Below are 23529 nucleotides of genomic sequence, written 5' to 3'. Positions count from 1 at the left end.
CTCTGATTCTAACTAGTTACTGTACATATGGACCATTCCTTTGTTATTTTTGAAAAATGAAAGTTGAGATCCTCTAGAACAGAAAAAAAAAAAAAAAAAAATTCTTTCTCTTGATTATCAGAATGTAGCGTTTCTCTATTTACATGATTTTCTATATACCACCAATATTGTAGATTATTTAATACTTAAAATTAAATATTGCATAACTTAATTTTGAACTCTTTCGAATTTGCAGGAGTTGTCTTCAGTACCATCTTTGATTTATTTTACGTTTTCCAGTCACCTGGTGTACACATGATTTAAGTTCGCTCTAGTTCTAAAATAAATTACGGGAAAACGTAACTTTTTACCAAAAAATGTACAAGAGTTAGGTGGACAGTGGACACACTTTTTTTTGTAATTATCTTGTCCATTGGAACTACAAACTTCATGACTTCATTTTTGAGTTTTTCACTATAGAAAAACAAACTCTATGACTCTACTCTTGAATTCTCAACCGGTAAAACTGCCAACTCCCAAGGGGAATTTCATCTGTGTTATAGTTATGGAAGTTACAAAGAAGAAGAAGAAAAAAAAAAAAGAAGGTTTCATGTGTTTAATTTAGGGGTATTTAATTTTGTCTAACTAATTATAAAGCGGGAAAATGTTAATTGCTTTTGAGATGGTAGTTAATTCTTAAATAGCAGTGTAAAAAAAAAATGGTTATTTTCCTTTTTTTCCCCTTTAATAACAATGTAATCATGTTGGCATGTCTAGAATGTTAGAGCTCAAATATTAAAAGTTCTCATCAAGCAATATTTTAAAAGAAGATGCTTATATGATTACACGTTTGAGGTAAGATAATCTATTAATGCCCAAGCTAACATTGAATTCGCTTTACGTCTTGTACTGTCAATCACGTTTGCGCAAAAATATTTTCTTCTAAGTACTTGGATACAGTCAGAGGCGAAGCTAGGAAATTTAAGGTCAGTGAGCTATACAAGGGTGTTCAAAGTCTATTTTTAATCATGGGATTTTTACATACCTATACACTATTGAAAACTTTATTACCCTTTCTACTCAAGTTTCAATTTAATTACCTCCTATATAAAAATTTACCAATTATATACACTTTAGGAATTAAATGAGTATCCCTCTATATTAGGAATCACTTATTTCTCATCCTTATTCTCTCTCCCTCATGCTCTCTCTCTCTCTCTCTCTCTCTCTCTCTCTCTCTCTCAATCCCTAATTTCAGTAATGTAGAGCAAAGGAAAAGAGAGAAGCAATTCCACCATTGACCGCCATTAAAAAGCTTTGAAGCTTTGAATTCGAATTTGAGTTTTCAAAAAATATTATATTGTTTGAATTGGGTGTTGTTCCAAACAATTGGGAATTCTCTCTACGTCTCTCTCTATCTCTCAATCCCTAATTCCAGTAATGTAAAGCAAAGAAAAAGAGAGCAGCAATCCACCATTGACAGCCATTAAAAAGCTTTGAAGCTTTGAACCCGAATTTGAATTTTCAAAAATCATTATTTGTTTGGATTGGATGTTGTTGCAAATGATTGGGAATATGGTTTGGAGGTTATATCTCAATTTTGAGGGTGTTTTGGTGAAGATTAGACTTGATTTTGGTTGAATTTCAGATTGAAACTCGAAGAAGAAGAAGAAGAAAAAGAAGACATGAAATACATTATACTTACAAAATTGTAGTAAAATTGTATTATATATATATATATATATATATATATATATATATATATATATATATATATATATATATATATATATATATATATATATATATAATTTAAATATTGTATGAAAGTTGAACAATATTGTATAAAAATTATATTGAAGTTGTATGATATTGTAGTTGTATATAATTGGATAGAAATAATATATGAAAATTGTAGATAAGTTGTATAATATATAATTAGTTGTATATATTTTGTAACTAAAATGTGTTTAGGTCGGGTAAATACCAAAACATGGACATTTTTCGTAATAAGGTTTCAAATAGTGTATAGGTATGTAAAAATCCATTTAAATCAATAACAAATAAAGTAATATTTTACCCTATACATAGTACCTATAACTTTTCAGCGAAGGATGTTCAGTTGACCCCACCCTTAACCATATATAGCTTCGCCCCTAGATATAATTGTTATAATATATTTGATTTCATAATAAAGAATTTGTCGACTTTGTTATAAAACAATAAATGAAGAACAAGAGTATTGCAGAGAAAAGTAGAGGGAGAGAATTCTTAATGAATTTTGGGATGAATTACAATGGAATAGAACCCTCTATTTATAGGNAGCAACTTGTTAGGAGTAGGTTTTGCTTGCCCTTTCTCTTATAGTCAGATAGGTTTTCCACCCTTTCCCCTTTTAATATAATAATAAGGTAAGCTTCCAAAGCTCCTTTCTTCAGCTGGTGCGCAGGAGCACACTTTCGTTCGAATCTCTCTAAATATAGACATTCACCATAAATAAAATTCTATTTATAACACTCCTCCTTGAATGTCTATTCAACAGATAATGTGCCTCGTTAAAACCTAACTAAAATAAAACCCAGTGGAAAAAAAATTCTAGAGAAGTAAAAGAGTACACATATCTACAATACGCCTTTTGGTTGCCTCGTTAAAAACCTTGCAAGGAAAACCCAGTGGGACAAAACCTTGTAAGGAAAAAAGAGTACAACGCGTATTAACTCCCCCTGATGAAAGCATCAATTCACATCCATGAGCATTTGCATTCCAATTTTGTGCACCATCTTCAAAAGATCTTTGGTAGAGATTTGATGAACAAATCAGCTATATTAACTTGAATGAATATACTGCACCTTGAAATGATCATTCTTGATAGAGATGAACTATCTTCATATGATCTTGTTGGAATCGTCAGTTCAATATCTTCACATAGAGGTGAAAACTCTTGCAATCATATTATCATGCATATAGTTATAACAAGATACATTTGTGCACAAATTGCACTGAGGAAGTAGTGCTTCATGACCATGAATTCTATATGCTTTAAGCAATTTAAATCCTTCAGGGATTGTTAAGTCATATAAGCCATATAGTAGACTTTAGATGCATATCAAGTTTTCATGTCATGCTAGACATATAAGATATCGAAAACTGATTGCACATACCATTGACTTTATACTTTCAGGTGTTTGAACTGCAGGTCCAAAACTACTTGTCTTTCATATGAAACCAAATTCTACTTGAATTGTTTCTCCAGACTTAAGATCCTCATAAATATTTAGCGCTATTATAGATTTCGTCGACAAACATTTTATATCGGTTCCAACCTCCTTATTTTTCATAAAGACATAACATAGAGATCTCTTCATATATATTTTCAAGTACCTGAATCTCTAATGAGATTTTATGAAGTGTTATGTCATGTGATCTTCTAGATCACTTGCCTCTTTTTGTTATGATCATTCAGATCATTTGCTCATCTTCTTTATCAAGAAGTTTATTTGAAACCGATTTGTTTATACGCTTTAAGCGTACCATAGACTTTGTCCTTCTAGGACTTAATATGAGCATTTGCAATGAGAATATAGTTACTTTCTTTGGGTCATCAAATGCATGTGGTATGCTTTGCAATATATTGCAAATGAATTGTCTTTTTATGAACTTCAAGTTCATATTATCTTATTCGAGGATCTAGATGTACAAATGATATTCATTCCACGTAAATTTTTCTCAACTGTTTATCATGTCTCCCCCTCATGTTAGAAAAACTAACTTGTTTCCTCAACTTTGAGAACCCATCTTTGTGCGTTATGGTGTTAATTAAAATATACACCGCACGTCAATAATAATAAGATGGAATTATTTGGTTCCTGACCCTGCCAATGTGAGGGGAGAATATAATATACTTTTCGTATATAACGTATATCAAAATGATATAGATAACTTCGTTCTCATAAGCAATATTTTAGCTATTAAGTGGAGGCACTCAATAAATCATTTTGCTAAACCAACTTATCAAGATGAACTTCTTGAATAGAAAATCTGGAAATTATGCTCGAAATTAAACTATTGAGCAAGTTACCTCGCAAAATACATGTTGCGGGTTAATAATAATTGCACATGTAACCATCTCATAGATGCATCTTTTGTGGTATACATGGCAGGTGAATGGCACCATATTCACCTTTGATATTTCCAGCATTCATGGGATTCAATCCCAATTTTAATTGGTCTATTAATTAATGAGAACAAGCAGTGTAAGAGAATTCGTAAAGAACTTTCTAGTTCTTTAATATATACCCATGTGAATTCTCTTTTATTTTTGCACATCATACTTAAATAACATGGCTAAACCAATTATGTTAACTGAATAAATTATCAATATTGATAAAGTTCAGGTTTACACCATGACATGTGCAATTATCAATAAACTCCAAGTTTATTATGATATGGGATTTTATATCAATAAACATCCACTTTATTGTGGTATTCTTTTGTTTATGTAGTACAAATTGGAGAATAAAGCGAGTAGCTTTTCACATACATATTACCCCGCTACAAGTTGTAGTAATAGAAGATATTAAATCTTTCCTTTATTTATAGTCTCAATATAACCAGTCGATTTCGCTATACTTTGAAAACTGAATAAGTTTCTTTGAGATTACTACAACACAATACCTTATTGGTAATCACTTGTGTTTCTCCAAAATAGTATAATTGGCTTTTGCAGAGTTCTCAATTAATTTTGTAGTACCACATATTCATCAACACCCATATGGTGAATATCTCTTTTAAAGAGAAAGTTATACCATTATGGTTATGGTCAAAATTATATGCAAGATCTGTTTCTTGCATTACCGTTGTCTTTTAATAATCACAATGCCAAAATATTTTGGCATACAATAAGTACGCGACCAATGACCATTCATGCCATAATAATGACATTATTTTCTTATATCATCTCAAACCTCCATCTAGAGGTGAGTGTGGTATATTCACTACCACTAGCACGTTCATATTCTTTGAAGAATGAATATGTATTCATAAATCACATGTTGTCACATTCAAATCATGAATGAACCATATTCATCTATATGTGCTTTACAAAATCTCATGTCAAATCGATGACAAATATTACTTTCACATAATGAATGATTATTTTGAGAATACTTATTGTTCTCACTACTACAATGATGACGATATAATTTCGTCTATTGCCACGTCCACATCCATTGATTATTCATGGTAATAAATTTGTCTTCTTTCAGACGTATTACATACTGCTATCACATTCTCTTAAGGGAATGAGAATGGAGCAAATTCAATGGGACAGATTTTCATTCTTTGCCCACAATCATACATGAATTTGATCATGGTGAGGCATAAAATTTTTACCACTTCAGGTGGTTATAATTTCTTACAAACTCCATTAGAGTTATAATCAAACTTTGTTGTCTTTTCTTGTATATAAAATTAAATTATAGAATTTCAATAATATAAAAGAGAAAAATAAAGTAAAATACTTACCTTAAATCTAAAATTTAATCATGAAGGTAGTTCATGGAATAATTGACAATCATTATGCTCAATCCCAAAGCTTCTACTCAATTGGTTAGAGTCTCGTGCTGATAACGTGTTATAAAACAATAAATGAAGAACAAGAGTATTGCAGAGAAAAGTAGAGGGAGAGAATTCTTAATGAATTTTGGGATGAATTACAATGGAATAGAACCCTCTATTTATAGGGAGGGGGTGACTTAGCCACCAAATAATAAACCCTAGAATCTCTCTAAATATAGACATTCACCATAAATAAAATTCTATTTATAACAGACTTCATATTTTTACATTTTTCATTTGTCGTTATTATTCTTACTTTAAAATAAATCAATGAATCAATTATGCAGCAGTCTCTCTCAAACCATATCAGTTCTCAGTGTCTATTTTTAAAAGGTATTAACAAAAAAAAAAAAAAAAAAGGTATTTCCAGATGTGTAAGGACTTAAGTCTAGATGGTTTTAAAACTAAACCTAAATTTAGTGGGTTGCTCTAAAAATTCAAACCCCAAAACCAATAGGTTTGGTTTGTGCCAAATATGGAACGTGTTTTTTTCTTAAATATTTTTTAATTACATAAGGAATCAAGGGAGGGAACGGGAGGAAGATAGTGAAAACATTGAACATGAGAAACTCTCACAAGTACTATCAGATTGTAAACTTTGATGGTAATATTAGAGATGTTTAATACCAAATTTATTTTGAAAAACCAAATTTCAGTGCCTAAAATGTTTTAGGATTTAGTGATTTTTTAAATAGCTATAACACAAATGTAAACACAACAGTTTGTCAAAACTAATTCTTCCATATTAAATTCAATACAGATAAAAGATACTTAACAATTTTTAGAAGATAAGAAAGAAGCATGCAAAGTAAAAACGGTATTCGATTATTCACAAAGTAATCGTCATATCCGATCAAGATTAGTAATGGCATTAATTCTAACCAAAATTATACCCCCATTATTAATATCCGCTGCCGTCAATTTTTAAAATCTGTTATATAGTACTACTTTTGTGTTTTTCTTAAAACACCACTCAAGGAATAGTTTTAGCAAACAGTAAACAGTTCCACTGTTTAAAATTTAAGTAATGGCAATATCAGTTTAGAGTTAGTACATGAATTTAAGAGCAATTATTGGTGAATTTTGCAGAAAATGCTACTAGTTGAGAGAATTTACCTAAAGGGCCATCCTACTTTCTTAATTTCATTGATAGATATGATTAATCGGCAGTATATTAAAAAACCTGGACTATTTTAAATACATGCGAAAATATAATTTGTTAAAAAGTCTGTTTGAGTAAGAAAAGTTTAAGAAAAAACAACAAATGTTAGAACCCTTAATTTGTATAAAAGGCATATTGGATATCAGGATAAACAGATGTCTCAAACTTCATTGATTTAATCCAACTCCGCACCTTAATACATACAAATTACAATTCAAAATTCATTGATTATAGGGTTAGGACTTCGGGCTAAACCTTTAAGGCTAACCAATCAAGGTGAGCTCGAACACAACCCTTCTATACAGCCAGCGAGAAGAATAGTACTACTAGTGAAGAATGCACATACATCACCAACAAACATATCATTCCAAGGTAGCGAACATACTAAGACAGATCGGGCATGGAGAACGCAGCGAAAAAATGAAAAATAAACTCCAAAATTTCTTATGGGAAGGAAAAAAAATGTGAAATTCTGCAACATCCCTAAGTATTAGACAACCTAATAAAAAGAATTGTGCATTTGACAAGAATATGTACAGAACTAGTCCAGGATCTGCCAAGGGCCTCCATAGCAACATTTAGGAACCAAATAACAGCACTTCTCAGTCTATATGGCTTGTTCATCAGCTCGTAATGGTTGGAATTCACAGGCTACCTTATCACCAGAGTTCCATGCTCAGCCTTAAATGAATTCAGTAACTTTCTGAAACAATTTCCCCACACGGTCAGCTCAGTTCTTTTAATGCCCCGGGCTCATTCCATGGACTAGTATTCTTGCTCAAATTCAGAACATGGCACAAATGACGTCAATTTCAGACATACTACTTAACAGAGCTCCAACTCTTATAGTCTCGATGGTAATACATCATTGGCAGAGAAGCAACCAGTAAAGGGCTCTGACGAGAAGAATTCACATTTAAAAGCCACAAATGGCTCTGTATCCAAGATCATTGGCTGGGATAAACTTTCTTCTCTGTCCCAATGGAGGCTTTGACACAAGTTGCTAAGTGCTCTGTTTGAAAAGCTCAAAGAAATGAGAATGCTGTACCTATATAGTCAAGAATTTCAAGTCATCATAAGTTTCAAACAAGTACCTTTATAATCTATCAGCAAAAGAACTTCAGCCACGACTGAGAGCCCCCATTGCTCAAAATCCCATCAGATTGTTAAATCTTCCAAGTACCACCACAATCAACCAGGATATCACTCTGTTGCAACATAGCCTTCCATTCTCTTCATCAGCAAGAATTCCCTTCCTCAAACCATATTCTGCAAACAAGACCAGCTTGACCAGCTGCGTCATCAAGAGCTGTCCAAGCCAGGAGGAGCAAGTCTTTAGGAACAGAAATGCTTCCTTACTGCCATAGTCTTCCATTCTCACATCACCAAGAAGTCCTTTCAATAAACCATACTTCGCACATACGATCAGCATACATAGCTATGCCATCAACCAGTCTCCCAGCCAGGAGCAAGTCATAACATCAGGAACAAAAATGGTTGGTCCCCATGATGCATGGCACACATTCACGGACATCAGCTACAGATCTCTTCTCCCAATTCCAGCTGTATTTTGCCTCCTCTGTATGCCATATTGCCAGGAATCTCTAGATTTATCAGCAGATTGATCAAAATCATCCAATGAGTTCTCTTGTGATGGCTTGGAAGACCTATAACTCCCATTTCTTACATGTAATGCATTTGGCTTTTCATCATCTTCTGAAGGTGTTCCTGACCTGGACTCCATGTGTGTATCATATATTCTGTGCCGTAAGGAAGATCTGTAACCTCTATTATTAGCCATCTTGGTCGGTGGAGGAGCATGAGAAGCTGACCTGGGTAGCAAGAACTCTTTAGGCAAAGAATCCATGTCCATGTAACATTTTCTGGTTTTGGCATCGGCAATCAATGCAGCCCAATCTTCTGATTTCACCAGAGCGTTGGCATTTCCCATTACCTGTTAAGAGAACAATAAAGGGTAAGTTACCCATAAAAAAAACAATAAAGGCTAAGTTATTATTAACTCGTACATAGCAGCTTTGCACGTAGAGGATATGAATTATGTGCATAAATGGAGACCGAAATAACATACCCAAAGAGCTCTTCTTGCACGAGTAAGAGCAACGTTCATTCGCCGTATATCTGCAACAAACCCTACCCCATGGTTTGAGGCACGCACACATGACATTATAATAACATCACGCTCTTGACCCTGGAAAGCATCGACAGTATTTATGTAGATGTCTTTTCCTTCTTCAGAATTTAAAACATCCGCGAACTCCCGTTGGAGGCATTTAAGTTGCAGCTTGTAAGGAGTGATTATACCTACAGTAACTTTCCCAACACCAACAGATTTACAAGTTTTTTGAAGATGCTCATACAAACGAAGACAGAACTGCGCTTCATGGGTATTCTGATATGAAACAGATCCACCTCTATGTGATTCCCGACCATGTGTAATGTCATAAAAGATGTAAGGCTTTAGTAAAGGATCCTTGTAATAACTTTCATCAGGCAGATTAGCAACACTTTCACTATCTGTAAGGCGACCTTGATAAAAGTACCTAGATGGAAAATCCCTAATTTGAGGATGCATCCTGTACTGCACTGATAATAACATAGTTGGGCAGCCTGCTTGCTGAAACCTCTCAAAGAGACTTCTACTGTACATCAAAGTTCCGGCTGCTTTGCTGATAACAGTAGCAGGAAGTTGCTGCGGATCCCCAACAAGAACACACCGTGCTGCACCAAGAGAAAGAGGAGGAAGGACTGCTACTTCACTGGCTTGGGCTGCTTCGTCAATGACTACCATGTCAAAACCATGGGTGAGACGAGAGAACAATTTCCTCCCACTACTTGAGACAGTAGTGAAAACAATTTCAGCTTCATTGGCAAAACTAGCCTCCAGACTAGCACGAGCTTCCTCCATGTTGAAATTGTTACCACCACGGAACCTACTTTCCAAAATCAGAAGGCGGGACATTTCCACCAATATCTTATCTCTATTCTCAACCACTGCCGCAAGGTTCTGCAACAGAGAATCTCGGTTTTGGTCCCTAGCCATAAGAACATCAGGGTCAACTCCGACAGATCCCTGTGAACGACCAGCAGCAGCAGCAACTGTTAGTTCTCTTTGAAGGCCAGCTATCTGCTGAGACAACTGAGCTTCACGAGCTCTCAACTGGTGCATCCACCCATAAACTTCATCACGACTCTTCATCAAAAGCTGTTCAGTTCTCCGCTCTACAGAGACTGCTTGGGCAGCACGCGTTTGGGAATCCACCCCGACTCGTGCAACATCAGGCCGATAAACTTTCATCTCGCCATCAATGAATCCACGATCAAGAACACGTGCAAGAAGCTCGTCGGTAGCAGCATTTGAAGGAGCGCAGACAAGCATTCTAGGTTTTGGGCATAGCTTTGGGAGGGTTCTGAAGAGATTCTGGTCCATGCTTAGCAGGACTTCATCAATGGATCCAGTAGCAACATTATCTGAGTTACTCTCATTATTCTGCTTATAGCTTTCAGGAGCAAGTTTCTTGAGCAATGCTGTGTAATAGTGCTGATACTGAACAAGATGGATGACGTTCAGCATTCCCCACACAGTGTGTGTTTTACCTGTACCAGGTGGCCCCTGAACTAGCGTAAAAGGCCATGGATCTTGCCTCTTTGTCATACCATTAGTTCCAGCAGCTGTATGCGTTGCAGCCCATTGGATTGCTCCCAGCTGTGGTCCATTGAATGTCCTGTGCAAGTGGTCAACAAAGTTTGGCGTAAAGCAGTCAGGCATTGCAGGTGTCTGCTCTTCATATTTAGGGAAGTGCTCCGGACTTGGCTGAAGAATTGCATTTTGCATCTGCACAGAAGACCATAGTTCGTTATTCAAACAGATAGCAGAAAAAGCATCCTGGGCAAGAGCTAGGGTTAGATATAACCTGCAGATTAAGACGCCGAAATGCATGTAAAGCAACATATTCTCGTTGGGTCGTTGCTAGAGAACCCAGAACACTCAGAAACCAGATGCCTCTTGGTTGTAGTTTCCGCAGTATGTGATCACTATCAATATTGCTGAAAGAACAAATACCAAATTGTTAGCTCATTACTCAAGGAAGGTGGAAGTAGTTAAAAGCCTAGTCACTAACCTGTTGGTGTCATACGGATCTCCAACATAGAAGTGCAGGATGGCCCCGGTAGCATCTCGAGTATCAATAGGTATGTGTCGTCTCACAGTACCGGCCACGCGACCAGTTATTTCAGGCTGCTCTTCATCCCCAACTGTTGAGGTTCCGCTTCTCCGTGATCGGACTGCTTCGTCGATACAAAGTTTAGAAGTTATACTAAAATTAAGAAGAAGAAACACAGGAAATTTGACATACACTCCAACAAAATGTTATAATACCAACCTGACCCAGGACGTGTAGTTGAGAGAACTGCAACATCTCCCTCTTTGAATGACCACTTCCACTCACATTCTGGAATAAGGATTACATCGTACCATCCTGTGGAGAAGAAAATGCAGTGCCAATTAGATAGGTAGGAAAAGAATTCCAGCTAGGCCGACCACAGCTTCCACTCTTTGAATTTCTCTTGTATGTGTGTGTTTTCTTTCATTCGGAAGGGAGCCTTTCTAAGAGTAACCTATATGTATGGGTCAATCAAACACTTATGTTATCCTTGATACAGTAAAATCTTGTCTCGCCTGATACACGGGAAACTAGGAAATCCTAGAGATTGAAATGATAAAACAAACCTGCAGAGTAGCTCAAAAGCAAAGACGCGACATTAAAAAAGTTGAATAGCTTCCCAAATATGGATTTGGTATTAAAAAAAGTTGTCCCTCATATCCGAGTCAAAGAATAAAACAAATAAAATTTATAAATAAAGTTGCCACAACATACCTCTTTCTCGCCGTTCAATGTTTTTAACATGGACCTTCACATGGGTTCCTGATTCAGCCATCTCCTCCCAAGTACTGTACAGCTGTGCCCGGCATTCCTCAAAGAGCAAAGGTTCAAACACCTTAACATACTCTTCCTCAGATTCAAAGTGACCAGGAACACACTGAAGCTCCGTTTCATCTGATATGAAGAGAAGTTCACTCCTTAATAATAAACCAAATGATGGCACTTCATGCACCACAACACTTTTTGACACAAGGCAAATAAGAAATTGAAAAAAGAAAAGCCCTATGAGACTCAAGGAGCTGTACAAGGCTAGTCACTACTAACATGTCCAATACGACACTTCAGAGGAGCAAACCAGAGCACATTTTAAAAATAAAAATAAAAAATAGCTAACACAAAAATGTATTCAGTGCTTTCTCCTGATACATGTGAACAGGTTAGCCATGGAGATCATGAAAAAAAACACTAATAATCATATAGCTAACTTTGAGATGACAAAAAATTCTTCCATCCCACAAGCTATCCTGATGATTGAGATGCCCACCAGATGAAGCTGGAGGATCCCCTTTGGTATGCATGGGCCTGAGTAATAATACAAACACCACCACTCAATAAACTAAAACGGTAAATCCTGACTCACCAAGCATTCCATAAAACTGGATGCTATATATAGGTCACTATACCAACCTAGAAGAAAGTGGCAGTACAAAGCATATATCATTTAATAAACATACACCTTCATAGAGGAACTCACATATCATACAAGAGAGAGAGAGAGATGTGAAAATGTTCAGCTGATGTGTGTCCGGCCACTCAGATTCTCAGAAAAATGAAAAATACAACATAAAAGAAGTTTAAAGGATTAACCAAATCTTGAATGACCACCTGAGCAAGAACACATACTTGCTTTTGAAGTAAATCCTAAAAGAAATGGATTTCATATTATCTGACAACACGATCATTATGACAGAGCACAAGAAAGGGTGAGAAATCTGCACATCACTCATTCTAACAATATTCTAGGTAAACGCAAGTTTTGATCCTTAATCTCTAACAAGAGAAATAACTAAACATCTACGACAACGTAAATGTTTATCTACCATATCACTATCCTTACTAGGCACAGCAAGACCAACGCTCATTATTAAAACCTAATTTGGAGCCTTTCTCCAAATAGAAAACTGGACATACCCCCCACCCAACCCAAAAAAGAATCATCAGGGAAAGGTTCATAAGCTATGTCACATTGCTTACAAGCACAGAAAAGAATAAAAAGTTCAAGATAGAAAAAATTAATGAAGCAGTGTTGATACAGTCACAGTAATAACTCACAATGATGAGAATAATAATGTAAGTGGAACTGGAAAATACCTGGATGTTGCCAAAACTTCTCGTTCGTCACCTCCCGAATAAGGCGTTCCACAGATGTATCTTGGGACTGGCTACTTACTATAGGTTGCTTCTTGGACGGAGGTTTTTTGGCTCCCAATTTTGGATCCATGGAACTTTGACTTGTCAGAGCAGGCTGCTTCCTACCAGGGACCTGTGAATTTCTACCTTGTCTCAGATCCGTGGGATGTTTCGAAGAACTCAGCCTAGGCATAGGTGATGTTTGAGCCTCAGATGTGAGGTCGATCGAACTATTCATCCATCTTGGACGACCTAGAGGTGCTAGGTTCACATCAGCACTTGATTCAGATTTAGAATCATTAGATTCCATAGGATAGTTGCCTTCATTAGTTGATTCAATTGGTTTTATATCTTTGACAAGTTGCTGACTCTGCTTTTCCCCATTCTTTTCAGCAGGTGGAGGAATGGTACGAGACTCTTTCACAATACGAGTAATAGGTGCTGGAAAATTTTGCCGCCTAGTAGTACTTTTTATTGAACCTGCCTGCTTAACGTCTTCCAAATCAAGAAACATGGTCTGCCTACTGCGCTTCTTTCCCAACATTGCTTCCTTTTGTTGGTCAATCTTAGGGCGCTTACCAAAATTGTTAGCACACTTTAATGCATGAATTGCCTCTGCACCTCTAATCTCTCTATGCTTTGGCACCTGGCCAGAATCCTCCTGACCATCCATGGCGATATCAGCTTTATTACTGGTTTCAGAATTTCTGCTACTATTACTTTTTCTATCATTTGTATCTGGATCTAATTCTAAAGAAGAAATATTGGAAATTTCACCATTCCGTTTCTCATTATCCTGAGAAGCATTATCGGCAGAGCCAACTTTATCACTATTATTCACCGGCTCAACTGCTGATTTCTCCTGCGTAGCTTTATCAACATCAGTATTCAACTTATCATTGATCCCTAAATTTTTATATGCATCTGTTGAACCCTCTGCATCAGACCATTCACCTTCTTCCTTTTCAGCAGTTTGCATACCGAGAGAGTTCAGATCTGGCTGGAGCACAGCCTTCAATACATGTTCTTGACTTGATGTAGACAATGAAGCACCACTGAAAGTTGAGGCCCCAGCACTCTTCTGTTCCTCAGGAGCTCTAGATGCCTCTGCACCTTTCAACCGTACAAAGGGCTGAAAACCTGAAACAGAAGAGGCATGGGAAAAAGCATGATTGTTTACTATCCCCGGAGGATCAACAGAGGATGCCAAAAACTCAGAAGTCTTGGTACTAGAAGAGGGGACTGCTCTCTGAGGCTGGAAACAGAGGACACCATCATTGTCCTGGTCATCCTCAGAAGGGGGTTCATTAAGATCAAACAACAGCCTTCCTTTAGAACCCATCTCAAATATAATTGCATATACACTGAATAAAAGAAGCTTATACCACCACGTCTCGCTAATATTTAATTCTCAAAGGCTATGGGCAAATATTCTAACTTCTTTGTTTCCCACAGAACATTAAAAGCAAGAAATACTCAGCAATTTGGGGAAAGCAACAAACTTGATTAAAGGAAAAAAGTCACAGCATCAAACACTTTGGTTTGCAATCCAGCCAAGAACATAAGATTTACATCATCCTCGTCTAATTGGAATACTAAACATGAAGCAAATGAAGTGCTTTAGCGGTCAGCACTCACAGCTGCAGCCGCAGTATCTCAAATCAGGAACGTATAGCTACAGCCTGCATGATCAAATTAATATCTTAATCAGCAATTCTTCTTGCAGGAGAAAAAGGAAAATCAAAAGAAAAAAGTAAACATAAGCTATGTGTTAAATCCTTAAATCTTATCGATGTTACATTATCACAAAGATTAACTGCGTCAGAATCAACCAAATAATAAAGAAAACGCAGAAGACAATGAAAATTCAACACCAAGCTCAAGCCCTGGAAATAAACACCACGCTAGCAATTACAGATTAGCCTCAACAACCAAATACACAGAAAAAGCAACTACAGGCCCTTCTAAAAAACTACAAGGCTAAGAAGACAGGAAACCTGGAAATCAAGATCAATTACACGAATTCCATCGAAAGAAGTACGAGTTCTTCTCAAATTTATTACACTCGTGACTTTTCATTTAGTAAATTATCTATATCCTAATACATAAAAAAATGTAAACATACATTCTTTGATAGCACTACAAGATATCTATGACTTCATAGATAAGATAAAACCATATTCCCCCAATAAAAACAATATCTAACATACCCTATCCCCAATCTTTCACCTCTATTAATCGAGCGACCCACATCCACCGATACAAACTCATCAAATAGCTCCAATAACACATAAACACTCCTAGCTTTCCATCCCCACATATTAAAATATACAATTAAGTAATGGCATAAATAGCTACCCACTACAGCAGAATATAAATGATGCATCAAAACAAATCCAACCAATGTGAACAAAACAGCACTCAGTACACAAAAAATAAATAAATAACAATACAGCTAACAACTAATTACCCAACTAAATCACCCCTAGCACCCCTTTTAGATTAGTACCAGATTGACCCTCTACCAGCCAAGATTCTCCAAAAGAAGCCATCAAACAAGATTCAATCTTTACAAATTCCCAATTAGTTAGGGTTTCCAAGAATCTAACAACCAATCAAAATAAATTATTATACAAATTAATTAATATCACCCATTAGTCAATTTACCATAGAAATTCCCAAATTCATCATATTCATTCAACCCCAGATCAAAGCCATTAGTCTCTATTTCGATCTATTATTTCTATATATTATTTCGATCTATTTTTATTTACTTTAAAATTTAATTAGTAATCAAACTGTGTGGAGAGAGAAAGAGTGTGTGTGTAAGAGAGAGAGAGAGATAAAGAGAGCGAGAGAGAGGGGAAAAGTACCTCAAAACAGCACCACGAAATCTAGAAAGAGTCAAAGAAGAAAAAAAACAATTAAAATAATAAACAAATTTTAATAACAGAATAATAATAAATAAATTTCTCTAAAGTTTTCTATAGTTGGTGGTGTGCTTTGTATTTGTAGAGAGAGCTGTCGAGAGAGAGAGTTTTAGAGAGAGAGGGGAGAGAAAACGAATGCTAGTGAAAAAAGAAGAGTGGGGAGGGGGCTATTTATAGGAAAATACAAGGGCCCATGTGCCCGGCCGGACTTAACGCCGATCACCGTTTATTTAAATTTCCGGCTAATACTTAATCTGACGGCGTCACTTTATTATTTTAAATATGTACGCAATTGCCCTTCAATTTTAGCTTATTTACGTTCGTGAAATTACGAGAATACCAGATTGGAGGGCGGAGCTTGGGGGTAAAGGTTAGAGGGTAAATATGACATTTAAGGGCTTTTGCATGATGATCTGTCTAGATCCGTTTAACAGGCGTATATGTAAACGAGACTCGTGTTCAAATTTTGATTTTTATTGGCCTTTACAAAAAAAGAAAAGAAATGATCAGTTTTGTCGTAGTAGTGAGTTTCCTTTGGGATTAGTTTTTTGGCTCCTTTGATCTTTTCTTTTCCTTTTTTGGTATGTTATTAACTAGATTAATAAAAAAAGACTAAATTTTCCTAGAGAAAATAGGTAAGATCTTTAAGAATTGGGAAATCTATGGTAAATGGGATAATATTGTTGGATAATTTTGGAAAATTTATGATGGGGAGGAAAAAGCTCATATGATTTTCTTATTTGCCACTCAACAAAATATCAGTACTATATTGATAAAGTAAATGTGGACACATGTAACTGTTTTAATTTTATGCATTGATCGCGTAAATATCGTACATATTTCGTGTAATTCGATTCGTTCTGATATAATATAATTTTATATTTTTCATAGTCTAATATAGATGTCTATATGCTATTTGACATGATTACGTAAATATGTTTATATAATTTGTGCATAAAATGCAAGTTCTAACTTTAACCTAAACGCTTAATATCTAAATGATACAAACACGGTTACCTTCTCTTCATAAATGAAGTTGAAAGTAATCTTAGGTTATAAATTTTTTGCATGTTTGGTGTAATCTATATTTTGTTCGATAGCTTAAACGCTCCTAAAAAATTTGTCACGCTTAGATTGTCATTCAAAAAATTTCCTTGTGTGATAATACGTCCATCTTTTAGCAAGGTGGTAGAAAGTCGTCGATAAATTAATCCTTAAACTAGTATAATATTATATTACATGATAGCTACTTTCAAAATAGCTTCACAAGAAGATAAGAAAATTAAATAAATATAAAATTCTTTTTGTTGAAAATTCTACAACATTTATCTTTTATGATATGCTATTAACTAGATTTATTATAAATAAATAAAACAAATAATAACGTTTCCTAGAGCAAATAGGTAAGATCTTTTAAGAATTGAAAAATTTATCCAAAGTTAAGATAATCTTGTCGGAAATCCTGAAAAAATGATGATGGAATAGTTATATATGTAGTGTGAAAAAAAAAAACTCAAATATGCCTCTTCACAACAAAAATTAATGCATATTAATAGAGTTAATACGGACACGTCATTATTTTTATTTTCGTTTTACTAGTTGATGGTGTACATTTTTTACATTCTCATTGTAATTTAATTAATTTGGCGCTCTAACATAATATAAATTCTCCTTTTTCCATATTGTAGTGTAGATGTTATATATAAATTTTTTGGATAACACGATTATGTAAATATATTTTATATTATTAGTGTATAAATAATATCGACACATTTAACCTAGATGTATGTTTAATATCGAAATGGTGAAACAAGTTATGCCAACTTCTTTTCATAAATGAAGTTGTACGTAATTTGCGTCTAAAATCTTTTTTGGGTAATTTATATTTTGTCCGATAGCTTGAACACATCTAAGAAAATTTGTTGCCATTGTCCTTCTAAAATTTTCCTTTTGTTATTAATACATCTATCTTCTAGCAAGAAGGCACACAAAGTTACAATAACTTAATTCTTGAACTAATATTATATTATATTTGGTGATAGCACATCTTTCTTCCAAAATAGCTTCACCAAAAGATAAGCAAATTAAATAAATATAAGATTATTTTTTGAAATCCTATACAGTATTCATTTTTTGGTATGTTATTAACTAGATTAATAAAAGACATTAAAGTATCCAGAAATAGGTAAGATCTTTAAGAATTGAAAATTTAGGATAATATTATTGGAAATCTTGAAAAAATTACCACAATAGTTTGGTAGGATGAGAAAAAGCTCATATTTGAATTTCCAACTTTCTCTCACCAAAACATCAATCTATATTAATGGAGCTGTACTACAGACACATGCAAGTTATTTTTGTTTTAGCTATATATATTGATATTGATGGTGTAAAAGTATAGACATTTAGTGTAATTTGAGTTGCTCTAACATAATATAAGCTTTTTTCTTCATATTTAGCGTAAATGTTTATATGCAATTTCCTTTTAAATGATATGTTTGTGTAAATTTAATTTATACTACTAGTATCTATCAACGTGCGTTGCACGTTAATAATGACACGTGATGATTTAAATATTTATTATATGAAAGAACAATAAAATTTAATTAATGAGAGAAATTTTATGTATAATAATACAACAATCATCTAAATGTCGAACAATATAATTACATTAGCATAATACATGAATTTAAAAAAAGAAGAACATCATCAAAACTTACACAAATGATCAATGTTGTCATGTTAGTTAGATAATTATGTATTATAGTTTAAAAGTAATTAATGTCATGGTATCTTAACCAACACTTCTTTGTGGACAATATTTTGTTGTGTATGATTCCTCCTAATGCTTTGGTTGCTCTGGCTTAACCAGAACTCTTGTTGTCGATCTTGATATGCCTCTTATGTAACGACCTGACCGGTCGTTTTACTTTCTAGACCCCTGTTCCCCCAAATAAGACCCCCCGTACTTGCTTTTACTGATTTAGACTTGCGGGGATGGTTGGTTAGGGAATTGGAAGAGTTTAGGTTGAAATCGTAACACTTGGTTCCTTAAGGTTGGCTTAAAAGGCCAAGTTTGACTTCGGTCAATATTTTGAGTAAACGACCTAGGAATCGAGATTTGAAGGTTCCAAAAGGTTCGCACGATGATTTCGGACTTGGGCGTATGCTCGGATCGGGTTTTGGATGACCCCGGAGCGTTTTGGCGCCTAATAGTGAAAGTTCGTTCTTAAAAGATTTTGAAGATCTTAAAAATTTGGTTTGGAGCGGGTTTTGGTATTATCGAGGTCCGAATGGTATTCCGAGATCGGGAATAGTTCCGTAATGTCATTTAAGACTTGCACGCAAAATTTGGTGTCATTCCGAGTAGTATAAGTACCTTTCGACGCATTGAAAGTAAATTAAAGAACTTGAAGTTATTAAGTTTGATTCAATTGGTTTTAGGGTGTGTTTCGTAGTTTTAATGTTGTTTCGAGCGTTTCGTGAGTTCGAGCGAGTCCGTTTCGTGATTCCAAACTTGTTGGTATGTTTGGACGGGGCCTCGGGAGCCCCGGGTGCCATTCGGACGATGCACGAGTTGAGTTTGAAACTCACTGGGGCTGTTGGTGCACCAGTTCTGGTGTAACCGCACCCGCGAGCCTATTTTCGCAGGTGCGAGCTCGCAGGTGCAAGCCAAGCCCCGCAGATGCGATCAAAGGATGGCCAACCAGGTTCTGCAAAAGCGGTCCCTCTACGCAGAAGCGGGAGCTCGACCGCAGGTGCGGCCCCAACCGGCCCAACCAATTCTGTAGAAGCGGACACCTGGTCCGCAGAAGCGGATCCGCAGGTGCGGCCTATGCACCGCAGGTGCGAAAATCGCCGGGGCAGTGAGGTTCAATTAATACGGGACTTAAGCCATTTTCTCTCACTCTTTGGGTGATTATTGGAGCTTCTTGAGAGGGATTTCCACCTAACTTTTGGAGGTAAGTAATTTCTACCTATTGAGAGTTTAATACATAGATTTTGGGTAGATTTGGACATGAAAAACCTAGGTTTGACAAGAGTGAGATTTTTACCACCAAATTGACCACGAAACTTAGTGATAATCATATATTTATGTTGCTTATGTCATGGGTAACAACTTCCTTCGCAAATTTTCAGAATCCGGACATGTGGGCCCGGGGGTGAATTTTAGGAACCTTGCTTTGGGGTTGGGTAATCACTTTAATAGTTAGAATATGAACTTTTGAACCTATAATGATTGGTTTTTACACTATTTGAATAGTTTTGGATTGTTCGGCTCCGGTTTGAGGGTTTAAGCGCATTCTTGAGTTTGGAAGTAAGCTTTGGGACGAGGTAAGTCTCTTTTCTAACCTCGTAAGAGGGAATTTTCCCCATACGTTAGCTCAATTAATATGTGATTAATTGTGGGGGCTACGTACGCACGAAGTGACGAGAGTCTGTACGTAGCCACTATTCATGTTATGTCTGGGTAGTTCTAGGCTTACACCATGCTTTGTGGACACTGTTATCTGATCATATTTGTTGATTTGCATTGAATGGAACTAAGTTGAGGATTTTAAGATTTCAAAGGGTTCAAGTAAATTCTTACTTTTAAAAGGAATTGAGAAAAGTTACGTTATATTTATATTTAACCGCGTCGCAAGTATATTCTGCGAGCGGGGTGATTATTTCCACTACTCTCATGGGAGCGGGCCGTACGCCTCAGCAGGTTAATCGATGCATCTATTGTTCGCGTCGTTCGACCCTCGGCAGTGCACAATTTATATTTATGTTGGATCGAGCCGAACGTCCTCGGCGAAATTTATGTGTGATAATAGAACAGGAAGCCCTTTTTTAATTGGTATATATTTACTATTTGAGAGATCATTTGTTTCAAACGAAGGAAGTGTTTTGGGTTCTTAAATATGATCGAAGAACTATTCAGTTAATTCTTGTTATGAGTTTATTGCTAGTTCTGTATATCATGCTTATTTAGAATCACACATAACTATATTGTTGGCCCTAGTAAGTGTCGGAGTCGATCCCTCGTCACTATTTCTTCGAGGTTAGACTAGATACTTACTGGGTACATATTTTTATGTACTCACGCTACACTTTTGTACTTGATTGTACAGGATTTGAGGCAGGTGCATCTGGCCACCAGCCCGGCGTGTAGATTGATTCCCCAGCTCGAGACTTCCCGGTGAGCTGCCCTTTTGAGCCGTTCTGTAGCAGCTGGAGTCTCCCTTATGCTTTATTTTCTGTCTATTTCCTTTCAGACAGTAGGCTAGCATTTATTTTGTATATTGTACTAGATTGCACACATACTTGTGACACCAGGTCTTGGCACACACACTAGTAGACGTATGACTTTGATTTTGCTTACATGACTTCGATTTGTATTCGTTGCTTCCACTTATTTATGTTAAAAAAATGCAACCTTCTAGATTTTCTTAACAAACAGGAAAAGTCACTACTTACTAATTTATTTAAAATGGGAATTCACTAGTTGATCAGTGTTGGCTTGCCTAACAACGGTGTTGTGCGCCATCACAGCCTATAATGGAATTTGGATCGTGACAACATGGTATCAGAGCACTAGGTTCACGTAGGTCTCACAAGTTATGGGCAGGACTACGTGAGTCTTGCGGATCGGTGCAGAGACGTCCGTACTTATCTTCGAGAGGCTATAGGGTGTTAGGAAACTACTCTTTATTCATCTCCTATCGTGCAGTTGATGGTATACTAAGTTTCCTTCTTCTATTCTCTCCCAGATGGTGAGGACGCGTACAACGGATATTCCAGACCCGGGAGGAGCTGCTGCCCCTGTTACTAGAGGACGAGGTAGAGTCCGGGGGAGGGAACCAGCCAGAGGTAGGGACGAGGGCGTCCCAGAGCTGCCCCAGTAGCACCACCAGCGGATCCAGTGGAGGATCCCATCATGGAGGAGCAGGGCGAGGTGCCTGTTGCAAAGCCAACCCCGGTAGATTTCATGACAGCATCGGGCTTTTAGGAGGTCATGGGCCGTATGCTACAGTTCATGGACACTATGACTTGGGCTGGTTTATTTCCAGCAGACCCAGCCACATCTCAGGCAGGAGGGGGAGCACAAACCCCTACTGCTCAGGCTCCTGGGTACACAGCTGCAATATATCATACTCTAGGTACACTACCCATGGGCGGGGCCCTGCCAGTTGCCGCAGTTGCACCTAAGCCTAGACCAGCTACTGACAGTGATCCGCTGAAGCTATTGGACAGATGGACTAGGCTACACCCTCCTATCTTCGGGGGTGAGCGGCATGAGGACCCCCAGGACTTCATTGATCGGTGCAGGGATAGACTTCACAACATGAGGATATTGGAGTCCCATGGAGTAGATTTCAGTGCTTTCCAGCTGGAGGGCAGGGCCCGTAGATGGTGGCAGTCTTACCTTCTTGGCAGACCAGCGGGTTCTCCTCCCATGACTTGGGACCAGTTTACACGCCTTTTATTGGACAGGTATATTCCACCCTCTCAGAGGGAAGAGTTGCGGTGTCGGTTTGAGCAGCTCGAGCAGGGTCAGATGTCTGTGACCGATTATGAGGCGAGATATTCTAAATTGTCTCGCCATGCACTTATGTTACTTCCTACAGTCGTAGAGAGAGTGCGGAGATTTGTTGCAGGGGTGCATCCCGGTATTCAGGCTAGCATGGCCCGAGAGGTTGAGATGGGTACTGATTATCAGCTAGTGGTGGAGATTCCTCGGAGGATTGAGGGCTAATGCCCAGAGGGGTAGAGAGAAAATGCAGCAGGATAAGAGGACCCGATTCTCTGGAGAGTTTAGAGGTGCCCCGGCTAGGGGCAGAGGTCAGTTTGGGAGGGGTCAGCCTAGCAGGCCCACATATCCAGCACCGCCACCACCACCTCCTCGGGATGCTCCAGCGCGACCCTATTTCAGTGCTATGCCAGAGAGTTTTTATCGCCCACCAGTTCAACAGGGTTCTTCCGGTGCCTATTTCAGTGCCATCCCAGAGAATTCATACCGCCCACCAGCCATTCAGGGTCCTCCCAGTAGGTATTTAGGCCATTAGGGTCAGGCTTCGGGGCAACAGTCTATGGCACCGAGGGGTTGTTACGAGTGTGGGGATCCGGGTCACATGAAGAGATTTTATCCCAGACTTCGGGGCAATGCAGTACAGAAGGGTCATCTGCCTATGATTTCAGCACTAGTCATCCGACCGCTTAGAGGCGGAGGACAGGCAGGTATGGGCCATCCTATAGGTGGAGGCCAGGCAGTGGGAGGTCAGCCAACTATTGTTCAGCCAGGCGGAGGCCAGCCAGCTCGCGCTCCAGCTAGATTCTATGCTTTTCCGGCCAGACTAGATGCAGTGGCCTCCGATGCCGTGATCACAGGTATTATTTCTGTCTGCGGTAGGGAACTTCGGTGTTATTTGATCCAGGGTCTACCTATTCATATATATCATCTCTATTTGCTCTTTTCCTGGATATTCCTCGTGAGTCCTTGGGTACTCTTATTTATGTGTCCACTCATGTGGGCGATTCTGTGGTT

At 37.2% G+C, this 23529-nt stretch overlaps 1 protein-coding gene across 3 annotated transcripts; it reads right to left on the bottom strand.

Annotated features, from left to right (window-relative positions):
• Positions 1–6899: 6899 nt before the first annotated feature.
• Positions 6900–16135, bottom strand: LOC109237600 (probable helicase DDB_G0274399). Of its 3 annotated transcripts, XR_002069647.1 has the most exons (9): positions 15942–16135; positions 13030–14750; positions 11653–11832; positions 11158–11253; positions 10897–11059; positions 10690–10822; positions 8847–10610; positions 7852–8711; positions 6900–7769 (listed from the first exon to the last, which is right to left on the bottom strand). XR_002069647.1 is itself a non-coding variant. In XM_019403914.1 (8 exons), exons 2-8 carry the CDS (start codon positions 14408–14410, stop codon positions 8295–8297), a joined length of 4134 nt encoding a protein of 1377 aa, XP_019259459.1. In that variant the 5' UTR covers positions 14411–14750; positions 15942–16135; the 3' UTR covers positions 6900–8294. The 3 variants fall into 3 exon arrangements, 2 of the variants coding, with proteins under 2 accessions (XP_019259459.1, XP_019259460.1); XM_019403914.1 differs by having other exon boundaries at positions 6900–8711; XM_019403915.1 differs by lacking the exon at positions 15942–16135 and adding an exon at positions 15736–15896 and having other exon boundaries at positions 6900–8711.
• Between the last annotated feature and the right edge of the window lie 7394 nt (positions 16136–23529).

This window comes from Nicotiana attenuata, unplaced genomic scaffold, assembly GCF_001879085.1.
Source record: "Nicotiana attenuata strain UT unplaced genomic scaffold, NIATTr2, whole genome shotgun sequence".
Lineage (NCBI taxonomy): Eukaryota > Viridiplantae > Streptophyta > Magnoliopsida > Solanales > Solanaceae > Nicotiana > Nicotiana attenuata.
The sequence above is the reverse complement of the archived record's forward strand: the minus strand, read 5'-3'. Positions and strand labels throughout refer to the sequence as shown.